This window comes from Heteronotia binoei, chromosome 4 (genome assembly GCF_032191835.1).
Source record: "Heteronotia binoei isolate CCM8104 ecotype False Entrance Well chromosome 4, APGP_CSIRO_Hbin_v1, whole genome shotgun sequence".
In the NCBI taxonomy this organism is placed as follows: Eukaryota; Metazoa; Chordata; class Lepidosauria; order Squamata; family Gekkonidae; genus Heteronotia; species Heteronotia binoei.
This window is the reverse complement of record NC_083226.1, coordinates 155,198,604-155,210,669: the sequence shown is the minus strand read 5'-3', so window position 1 is coordinate 155,210,669 and position 12,066 is coordinate 155,198,604. Positions and strand designations below refer to the sequence as shown.

Below are 12,066 nucleotides of genomic sequence, written 5' to 3'. Positions count from 1 at the left end.
TTGTTATGTGATGCAGAGTGTTGGACTGGATGGGCCACTGGCCTGATCCAACAGGGCTTCTCTTATGTTATTATGTGACGCAGAGTGTTGGACTGGAGGGGCCACTGGCCTGATCCAACAGGGCTTCTCTTATGTGACAATACTGACTTTGGTGGACCCAAGCACTGATTCAGTGTAAGGGAGCTTTGTGTTTGTGTCTTCTAGTGCAATTTTGTTCTCAGATCCTGTATTTACTTCATCAGTATATGGGATAAGGCACTTTCTCAACTGTGCTGCATAATGCAGCCTATTTATTTTGTCCTGTTGGCTCTGTTGGCTCTATCTGCGCCACCTTCATCACTTTCGGGGTGTGGATCCCCCAGTGGAGTGGTCTCCCGACTCCCTCCGCCGGCTGTTTCTGATAGCCCTGCGCCCCCTCTTTCATTTGATATGTGTCCCGTGCGGGTGCCACCCTCCCGCCGGGAGATGCCGCAAAATGAGCCCCCTTGAGGCTTATGGCGGCAGGGCTCGGGGGAAGCGAGCTAGACTGCTGTTCTTTTGAGGGGTTATAGAGTGTTTCGAGCCCATCCCTGTGGCATCGGTCCCATCATTGTGGGGCCCAGGGGGCCGGCGCAGCGGCACGCTGAAGCAGCCTGTCGGTCACTTCCAGGTTCCTGTCCTGCATCTTGACCGGTGTTATTAGTGACAGCCCCCCCCCCCCCGTGTCCCTGGCTGGCCTTCAGACATTATGGTCACCCTACTTGGTGGTCTCCCATCTAAATACTAACCGGGGCTGACCCTGCTTAGTTTCTGACATCTGATGTTATTTGTGCTCCTGGGACATAGGAGCACAAATGCAAATATGTCAGGGTACATTTGAGCTTGTTCGTTCATCTAAGTGCAAGCACTGCACTAGAGTCTCAAGGAAAAGCAGTATACGATTTGGACTGCTAGCCTATGGAAAATTATTCTATCCAATTTTAAAACCCTCTGACCACTGCAGTTTTTCAGTAGGGAAGGGAAAAAAACCCTATTTCCAATGTTAAATGGACATTAATCAACAAGAATGGTTCTTTGAAAAAGTAAAATTGTTCTATCACGCTTGTGTGATAGAGCTCTATTCTCAGATACACCTGCAGCTATTTAATACAGAGTAGTTAATATATTTGCGTCTGACGTTTTTCCGTACCATTATGGAATTTCTGTAAAAATAATTTGAGAGCAGAAATGGGTCCTCGAAGTCTTCTGAAGCGTTTGTTCACGAAGTCATCTTAAGGCTTTATATTACAGAGTTTTCTGAAAGAAATTTTGAAGGATACTTCTTGATAGCTTCTTTAGTCAACTGGGAAATGCTGAGTCCATGGCCACTGGAAGGTGTGACTCCCACAGTGGTATTTTTATACCTCGATAGCCAAGGCATAGAGCTAGTGATCACGATCTCAGGGGATAATTTCTGACTGCATCCCTTTCCTAAGCACAATTTTTTATCTGACCCTCCCTACTGTCCCACCAATCAAAGATGCTTGTTTAGTGGGTGTAGTAGAGAAAGCCTTTTCCAGAACAGCTCCACAATTATGGAACAACCTCTCCAGGGAGGTGTACCTGGTCTCTTCTTTGTTGATCTTGCAGGAGACAGTTGGAGACCATTTCATTTTGATTGGTTTTATTTTGATTGACTACATTTTGATTGTTTAAGCTTTTATTATTGGTAGTCCCCTACCTGGAGTGTTTAAACTGTAACTTTTATTGGTTTTATAATTGCAGTTTTAATTGTGTTTTTCATAATGTTTTATTTATATCGTAAGCCACCTTGAGTTCTGCAAGGGAAGAAAGGCAGCTGGCAAATGTTTAAAATAAATAAATTGTGTCACAGCCACATAGGGAGGCAGTATTGGTCAAAAAGCAACCGATAAGTAAGTATAGATATGAGACATTAATGTGGAATTCAGAATTCTTCTAAATATGTGTGTTTCACCTACTACATTTCATCATTGCAAAAACATATCTGCATATCTGCTCCTTCTCTACTAATGTTTTACATTGCTGTTTCTAGAAGAAAGTCCTTGAAAGAAGTGATAGGGACATTAAAGTTTAAACTGGATGAGATATTTTGCCATGGATTGGGTCTGTGTTACCCCCAAATGGTTCTGGGTGTTATCCAAAGAGGCAATCTCTTGTTTTGTTAAGGAAAGAGACAAAGCAAGAGGGGGTCACTTTGATACTCCACCAATGTTTACAGAGATTTTTCCTTTTAAAAGACCTTTAGAAATAGACCAGACAGATGTTCAACCTGTAAGGTTTTTACTAAAAGAGAAATAAAAAAGCAAAACACATACATACAAACACATACAAATGCATGTAAAGCTAGCTAAGAGGAAATCAGGGAGGAGAGGGGAAAAGCAATTTCAAGGGAGGCTATAATTACCAGTCTCAAAGAAAGAGGTCCATAGAGGCAGCAGCAAAATGACCAGTGTTTCGTGGGGAGAAGAACCCAGCATATTGGATGTGCGTGATGTTTTCGATCCGAGAAAATATGCACACTGCTATTGAGCAGGATGCCATAATTTATAGGGCAAAATGCTCCCTGGGGCAAGCTGACATATTCACCCCCAATTAACTTGATTGGTTTTTGTTGGAGGTGGACAATTATTTGGGAGGAGTCATTTTTTTTTCTTTTCTGAGGTGGACTATAGGTGTAAATGGTGCTTGATGACCCTGTATGTACTGGATGGGTAAAGGCAGGGCTTTTGGGGGCAGGAGTGCACAGGAGCAGAGTTCCACCTAGGCTAGCCATGGCATTCTGGAGAAGGTGCATGGAGTCATCTTTAAATGCCTTCCCAATGGCTTCAGCCTTCCCCAGTCTGCCTGCTGCAGCATGTGTGCTGGAGAAGGCATGAGGGAGCTCCTGCTGGGCTTTTTCTACAAAAAAAAAAAGCCCTGGGAAAAGGTACAAGGTTTAGTGACTAAAAATTAATGTTGTTTAAGTAGGATAGGTGGGTACAGGGAAGTGAGACTGGGTGTTGATGAAATTAATGAATAGGTTCTTGGGAGACCCATTGTCCTAAATTATGCATCTCTCAAGAGTGAGGAGGAGGTCACACCTCTAAAGGACACATCCAGGCTAGTCTCGCTGGCATCCATTTGTGTCATTTTGGGACAGGCAGTGTATTGCACTTATGATATTTGAGACAATATTTTAGGAAGGGTGTTTATAGTTTTCTAGCTATAAAACAGGGGTGGCCAACGGTAGCTCTCCAGATGTTTTTTGCCTACAACTCCCATCAGCCCCAGCCATTGGCCATACTGACTGGGGCTGATGGGAGTTGTAGGCAAAAAACATCTGGAGAGCTACCGTTGGCCACCCCTGCTATAAACTCTCCGTCAGCAAGAGGAGGGATCTGACTGCTAACACAGGGAGTGCTGTTTGTTCCTTTGTGGGGCTGTGCAGCATCCCAACAAGAAAGCTAGTACCCCTGGGACAGCTTGAGGTTGGGAAAAGGGTGTGGGGAGAGGCTGAAATTCAGTACTCCTGACCCAAATTGGGCCCTGGTGTTCTTGGGAATGTTTCCTACAGGTCACCTTTTACTCTGAGTTGGGTTGGGTCAGAGGAACTCAGAACTGACTCATACCAAACATCTAGTTTGAGCATTAAAGACTGCAGTTAAAATGAGATTAACTTCCAGCTTGGTTGGATGGTGAAGCAGTATCTGTGGCATATACAGAACATCAGTTTAACAAGCAAACGTTTTTAAGCAGTGGAAAAAGGTTCACCTATAAAAATTTAAGTCTGCTATTAAGCATGCAGTAAAAAGAAGGAGGGAGACAGATGCTCTTAATTAGCAGAAACAGTGGAGGGACCATGGCTTGGATGGAAATTAAATGTTGAGTGGTCAGGTAGTGAATAATAGGAAGCCCCTTTTCTTCTTAGTTTAGAGAACACAACATATTAGAAGAATTTTTTCTGAGAATGAAAACAGACATTGAGGTTTAAGACAAGACAATATTTTGGGACTGAGTCATTCTCTCTTGGGTAGTTGTATAAAGGTTCTTAAGAACACACACTTGTGTCTCATGTGACTTGCAGAAATGGAAAATGTGTCTTACGTAGTTCAGAGAGCTCTGACCATGATGAAACGAACTGTTCTGTTTTTATCATTCCTGCTTGACAAGAATGACCCTCAAATGATTCTTGTATTGACTGATAAAAGTAGTCACTTGAATTGGTTTCGGCAGCGCCCCACCCCATCACATCCGCTTCAGATAAACAGGAAACACACGGATGCCTGCCTTGTGCTATAATTTTCATTAGAATACAGCTAGACTTGTTTGCAGTTAGCTCTGTATAAACATTGGAAGTTCCAAGGCTTAGAAGTTATTTCCTGCGATAAATATTACATCTGAGAAAAGGACAGCAGCTTAATTTTATCTTGAAAGGTCAGTTCCACTCTAGTTATTTTCAGACAGTTCTTCCTGCAAGTCTTTAGTGAAATGATGAAAGGTGCAATCCTGCTTGAGACCCACCGACAGAACAGTGTGAGAATCTGCTCTATAGAAAACAATACAGCACTCGGATGCTTCTATGCTGCTGGGTTCTCTGTGTCGTAGACACATGGTTCACTCCAAGATGAGGTGTTTTGGCATATTCTGTAAGAATGTGGAACAGCGTGTTTTTTCTGGGCTCTACATGGCTGTGTTCCTGGTTTTCCTGGTGTAGCCCAAGGTCCATGAAGCTGCAGGGTGCTCTTTGGGAAGTGGCAGAAAGGCCTTGGAGTGAACAGCATGACTGCGACTGAGGACCAAGTACAGAAGTTGAGTCTGGGATCCCCACCTTATTTAACAGTGAGATATAAACAGCAAGTTCTCCTGAGTTCCAGTGTGCACAGTGCTCTGTTTGGATCGGGGCTGCAACATGGGTGGAGAAGGGCCTTCAGCCTTCCCCCAGCATTGGTTTCCTGACCTGAAATGGGCAGAACGTTGGTGTAGTGGTGAAGTGTGCAGACTCTTATCTGGGAGAACCAGGTTTGATTCCCCACTCCTCCACTTGCAGCTGCTGGAATGACCTGGGGTCAGCCATTGCTCTCATAAGAGTTGTCCTTGAAAGGGCAGCTTCTGTGAGAGCTCTCTCAGTCCCACCAGCCTCACAGAGTGTTTGTTGTGGGGGTGGAAGATAAAGGAGATTGTGAGCTGCTCTGAGACTCTGAGATTCAGAGTGAAGGGTTGGATATAAATCCAACAACAACAACAACTTCTTCTTCACTACTACTACTACTATTTGGCCCTTTAGGAAAATCCACTTATATCTCAGGGAATGTGTAGGTTTTCCCAGTGGTCCAAATAGCACTTTCTCATGACCATCTCAAGAGAAGAGACTGAAGTCCCTTCTTTATGCATGTGGCAGTTGTCATTGGAATTGGGCACTGTGCATATGAGAATTGAAGAGAACCCACAATTCACATCTCACTGTTATGCTGGGACCCCAGCCCCAAGCTGTGTACTCCATAACATGTGAACCAGCGCTCTGGCACCCTAGGGCAGAGGTGACTCCGCAGGCAGAATTGTGTCCTCGATATTTACCTTTCACACCAGCCATAATCTTTGAGTAATGGTGATTTAGAAAGCAGGATTTATGTGATGACTGAATACATGAAGCTACCTTATGCTGAATCAATTATTCATATATCTAGGTAAAAATTGACTGGCGTTGGCTGTTCAGGGTCTCAGGCAGAGGTCTCTCACATCCCCTTTTCCTTTTAACTGGAGATGTTGGAGATTGGACCTGGGACCTTCTGCACACAAAGCAGATGCCCTACCACTGAATATCATGACATCTGCCCTAAATGTAGAGTGAATAAAGACATGAGGAAATGTGGATTTATTTTTCTAGTGTTTTATCTATTTATTTAATTTCTGTCCTACCCTCCCTCCGCATAGCAGGGCTCAGGGTGGGTTACATCAAAAGTTATACAACACGATTAAACAATAGTATAACAGTTAAAGCATAATTACAAACTATAAAAGCCTGCAGTAGATCAGATGGTGACCAGTAAATTTATAACTTTCTAAAAGAACTTCTGAATGGATGCACAGTAAGAACCAAAAAGGCCTCAAAATATTACTAATAATCCTAACTTGTTGCAAACTCTGGAAATCTGGGATAGGTATAGGGCAAGGGTGGTCAACATAAGAGCCACATGGTATAAACATCAGATGTTTGAGAAGTTTGAGAGCAGATGGACAAGAAGGAAGGAAGGCAACTAGATGACAGTGGCAGAGGGGAAAGGGAAGGAGAGGTGAAAAAAAAGCAACTTTAACTTTAAATGCATTATCCAAGCTGCCAGCTGGTTTGGCTTGGAGAAGTAATTTAGAGAGAAATGCCTTTTCCAAGCCAGCTGATGGGGTGGTGAGGATTTCAAGATCTACACAATATATTTGAAAGAGCCACAGTTTGGCCACCCCTGGTACAGGGGGTTGTTGGAGCCTGGGATTTCACCAGTGAATGTCTTTCTTGGCCAGCAGTGGTTCACTCCAGGAAAACTATGAAATTCTTTTAAGAATTGGAGAGGCTGTAGAATTTTTAAAGGTAAAGGTAGTCCCCTGTGGAAGCACCAGTCATTTTCGACTCGGGGGTGACATCACATCACAACATTTTCACAGCAAATGTTTTTAAGGGGTGGTTTGCCATTGCCTTCCCCAGTCATCTACACTTTCCCCCCAGCAAGCTGGGCTCTTGTAGAATTTTTAAACTATGCGATATATAGAGGGAAACTATGGTCTCATGAATAGCTGGAAAGAAAATATGGATTTAGTATACTTTGGTTCCAATATCAGCAGTTATATTCAATGACTATGGCAAATGATCTACAATCTGCTCTGCAAAGGGCTCCTACACCTTTTAAAAAATTAATGGACGATGGTTTTCTAGTTCAAAAAGGGTTTTGGAATCTATTTATCAACTCTTAAACAGTAAAAAAATGGCCATTGTTATCCTCTCAACAAAACGCTTGGCACAGGAATTGTAACAGTTTTGGATGAGTCACAGTGGGAACTTAATAGTTTGTTCAAATCTAAATCGAATAATATTAGAGTACAAAATTACGAAGTATATTCTAGATCAGGGGTGTCAAACTCATTTGTTATGAAGGCTGAATCTGACATAAATGAGACCTTGTTGGGCCAGGCCATGTTGGGCTGGGCCATATGTGTACCTATTTAAGATTAGATAGCAGAGATATAAACTTTGTAAAGGACACAAACAAACATGACTAAAGTGATTTTTTAAAAAAAACTTAAAACATGCTTAAAACAGTAGCACTCGTCGGTCTTAAAGGTGCTTTCTTTGTATTTCTCCCATGAGATCCAGGCTCTGGCTCTTTCCTTCCTTCCTCAGGGGACCACAAGGGGGAGGAGCCTCAGCCAATAGAAGGCTTAGCTCAGTAGCCTGGCAAAGCAAGCTTTTCTCCCCCCCTTCCTCCCTAAGAGAGGAGCCTAAGCCAATGGAAACAATAGAGGTTTTGCTCTGTAGCTCCTGTGCGATTGAGCAAGCCCTGCAAAACAAGCTGTTATGCAGACAGAAGCAAGCAGATGACAGCCAGTTGCTTGGGGGCCTGATAGGAGCCCTCCAGGGGCCTGATTCGGTCCCCGGGCCAGATGTTTGACATCCCTGTTCTAGATGGTACATGATTCCAAGAAAGCAGTATCTTAGTAGGTCTGTTTGCACCCCAAACTGTTGGAAACAATGTGGGTTACTGGGCTAATTTCTGCACTGCTGGTGGGATTGCACAACTATTAAGGGTTTCTGGAATAAGGTTTTTCCAATTATTAAAAATACAACAGCAACTACAATTTCAAATACTCCAGAATCTGTACTGTTAATTTTTTGGGGAAATACAAATATTAGTAAATGGTGGCAAAATCTAGCAGCTATTTTACTACTTGCTGCCAAAACTGGGATAGCTCAATATTGGAAGAAGAAGAAATGTTCCTACTGTTCGGAAATGGTTCCTCAAAATTCGGGATATGATCGCATCACAAATTTTAACAATTGATAACCCAATGTATAAATCAGATTTTGAGGAGAAGTGGTTTCCAATATGTTACTTCTCATAATACATCTATTGGGAGTAGTAACATATAACATAGGGGGAGGTATTTGTGAGTTTCCTGCATTGTGCAGGGGGTCGGACTGGATGACCATGGAGGTCCCTTCCAACTCTATGATTCTATGATCTGATTGTAAACTGCCAAAGAGATACTCGGAATTTATTAACTACTGATTGTTTTATCCTGGTAGTATTTTAATAATATTTATATTAGAAAGCTTGAGAGTCATGGAGTAAAAGGACAGGTCCTCTTGTGGATCAAAAACTGGTTGAGTAATAGGAAGCAGAGAGTGAGTATAAATGGGCAGTCTTCACAGTGGAGGTTGGTAAGCAGTGGGGTGCCGCAGGGCTCGGTACTGGGTCCCATGCTCTTTAACTTGTTCATAAATGATTTAGAGTTGGGAGTGAGCAGTGAAGTGGCCAAGTTTGCGGATGACACTAAATTGTTCAGGGTGGTGAGAACCAGAGAGGATTGTGAGGAACTCCAAAGGGAGGCTGGGTGAGTGGGCGTCAACGTGGCAGATGCGGTTCAATGTGGCCAAGTGCAAAGTAATGCACATTGGGGCCAAGAATCCCAGCTACAAATACAAGTTGATGGGGTGTGAACTGGCAGAGACTGACCAAGAGAGAGATCTTGGGGTCGTGGTAGATAACTCACTGAAAATGTCAAGACAGTGTGCGTTTGCAATAAAAAAGGCCAACGCAATGCTGGGAATTATTAGGAAGGGAATTGAAAACAAATCAGCCAGTATCATAATGCCCCTGTATAAATCGATCGTGCGGTCTCATTTGGAGTACTGTGTGCAGTTCTGGTCGCCGCACCTCAAAAAGGATATTATAGCATTGGAGAAAGTCCAGAGAAGGGCAACTAGAATGATTAAAGGGCTGGAGCACTTTCCCTATGAAGAAAGGTTGAAACGCTTGGGACTCTTTAGCTTGGAGAAACATCGACTGCGGGGTGACATGATAGAGGTTTACAAGATAATGCATGGGATGGAGAAAGTAGAGAAAGAAGTACTTTTCTCCCTTTCTCACAATACAAGAACTCGTGGGCATTCGATGAAATTGCTGGGCAGACAGGTTAAAACGGATAAAAGGAAGTACTTCTTCACCCAAAGGATGATTAACATGTGGAATTCACTGCCACAGGAGGCGGTGGCGTCCACAAGTATAGCCACCTTCAAGAAGGGTTTAGATAAAAATATGGAGCACAGGTCCATCAGTGGCTATTAGCCACAGTGTATGTGTGTATATAAAATTTTTTGCCACTGTGTGACACAGAGTGTTGGACTTGATGGGCCGTTGGCCTGATCCAACATGGCTTCTCTTATGTTCTTATGTTCTTATATGTTTGTATTATTTTGCTTTCAGTCAGTCTTGCTCAATTTTGATTTTGATTTGTTCTGTATTCTTGGTTTATTTTAATTTATTGCTTTATAAATGTTAATAAATTCCTTAAAATTAAAAAAAAATAACCAAATCCTGGGTAGGTGAGTAGAACCATAGACTGCAGCACAAAAGAGATGGTGCTTGGCAGAGTAGGGGAAGCTGATGTAATAGGACACCACTGACCCGGTGGAACATCTCCATTTCACAGGCCCTTCGAAACTGTAATAAGTCCCACAGGGCCCTGATTTCACTTGGGAGAGAGTTCCACCAGAATACAGAATGAACACAAGTGTTTGATCCTACACGCACACACACTCTCTCAGTAGTAAGAGGCTGGTTTGTATAATCAGCAGTCTTTCACAAAGAGCAACAAATTCACATCAACTGATGGTGTGGGTGAAAAGCAATTCACACTTTTCTAACAGACTTGTACAACCTGCCGAATGCTGGTTTGAGTGCTGCTAAGGAGCTGTGGATTGTGGCCTGCCAGGGGCTCTCTAAACAACCTGTTTTTGCTGCTTGACTTGAATTGCAAACCAGGGTGGGGAGAAACTTGTTGAACACCTGGAATGCTATACAGAATGGACGGCAGAGTTATACTCCACCTCTTACAAGTTGTGACACCTGTGTCTTGCTTTCTGGCTACAAAAAAGCAGGGCTTTTTCCGAGCAGGAACGCACAGGAACGCAGTTCTGGCTGGCTAGGCAGCAGGGGTGTGGCCTAATATGCAAATGAGTTACTGCCGGGCTTTTTCTACAAAAAGCCCTGTGTGAAACAACAGTGATGCCAGGGGTGTGTGGCCTAATATGCAAATGAGTTCCTGCTGGGCTTTTTCTACAAAAAAAAATTCCTGACAAAAAGTAATCTGGCGAAATTTGATTTTAGTATTCCATGGTGGCGTGCAGTGTTCTGTGTTATTTAACAACATATTTGGCCCCTTGGCCCCTTTCCCAGTGCCCACTCTTGGGTATTAACTGGGCACTGGAGTCTTTGGGGGCACTTATTTTCCACCTGACAGGAGGCCTGGATTGTTGTTTGATCATGATCTGTTCTGCCATTTATGTTTCTTATGTTTTTACTGTTTTATTGTTGATGGGTTTTTATTCTGTAAGCTGCCCTGAGCCCACTTATGGGATAGGGTGAGGTAAATGAAATGAAAAATTTGGTAGTTTATGTAACCCTGTGAGTTTAGCCCTTTTGGGGGGGGAGGTATTTTGTCCCTGAAAGAGAGCTGTAGGAGTGTCGTGAGGGAAAAGACAGACCTGAGGGAGGGGAAAGAGTTCTGAGGGGTGGGGGAAGAGATAATTCTGAGGAGAAAAGGGGGAGACAGAAACCATCTAGGTCCAAGGGCGGAGAACAGAGAGATCTGAGAAGGCACCTGAAAACAACTGCAGCCTCCTGAGATCTGCAGCAACACAAAAAAGCCTGAAGAAGAACATCAGTAGCAGCACCACCACCACAGCCAACCAAACCACAGCAGGCAGATTGTGAGAGACTTTCTAAAGGCCTCAGAGAGATAGTACAATACTTTAATCACCTTTTTGGATCCAATTCTAAGCTGTGTTGTCTAAATTTACATTACATATATGTGTGTCCTGCTTTGATTCCTCATTCCTCTTTATTAAATTAAACCCTACTTTTATTTTAGTGTTTGGTTGTAGGTGATTGGAAAGTTTGGGAGTTTTGAACTCCCTCCCTCCCTTCCTCCCTCCCTTCCTGTTTGGAAATGAAGGCCTGTGTACTGAAGGCGCCACTGCTTTCTTTTTTGTCGTCTCCCTCCTTCATTAACAAGCCAAGGTCCCATAATTTCCCCCCTCAACTGGAGTTGGTGGGAGAAACTGAGGTTACATTTGGAGGCACTGCTGGGAATTGATATACCTGGAATGGTAGGTGGCTGCTTGACAAAATTATTTTTTTTATATTAAATAGGATTATTGGTCAGTATCCTACCATTCTTATATGGAAGGCACATGGAATGTGCCCACATTCCTCTCTGACTGTTCTTTCTGACCCCCGATTGAATTGCAAGATCCATGCAAAGGAACAGTAATGATGGTTGCTGTGCTGAGGGCAAGGTGGTGAAATTAACTTTCCTCAGCAGAGCAACCCTTTTGGAAGAGGAAAAAAAGAACAATTTCACCTCCCCAAAACCTGTACAACTGTTCTTCCATGTGGTCTCACACATGTGGGAATGCTGTTTCCTGGGTTTGGAAAGGGCTGCAAAAAGAAAAGAACACGAGGAGATGAGGCATTCCGTTTACCGAGTGATAGGCTAATGTCCAATTGGCAATTTTTCAGTTATTTGTGAGTATTCAGCTTCAGCTCTAGTTACACTTTGTGTAGCTAAAGTTAATTATTATTCATTATATTTGTTCTTCCCAAAGGCCTGAACTTGACACCAATTGGACCATAATTAGAGAGCAGATCCAGATGGACTCCATGGTTCTGAAGGGACTAACTCCAAACTACAAATATCAGTTTGCTGTCCGAGCGATGAATTCATACGGATCCAGTCTGCCTAGCATTCCCAGCGATACTGTCAGGATGTTTAGTGAGTAGAAGAACTCTTTAATTTCTGTGGCACTGAAAATATGAAGGA

The 12,066-nt window shown here is 43.1% G+C and overlaps 1 protein-coding gene across 2 annotated transcripts in view; it reads left to right on the top strand.

Annotated features, from left to right (window-relative positions):
• EGFLAM (EGF like, fibronectin type III and laminin G domains) overlaps window positions 1–12,066 on the top strand; it is a 168,865-nt gene that overhangs the window by 81,591 nt on the left and 75,208 nt on the right. For both annotated transcript variants that reach the window (XM_060236057.1, XM_060236059.1), the window contains exon 7: window positions 11,852–12,018. In XM_060236057.1, coding sequence (XP_060092040.1) covers window positions 11,852–12,018 — 167 coding nt within the window. The remainder of the gene's footprint in view (window positions 1–11,851; window positions 12,019–12,066) is intronic.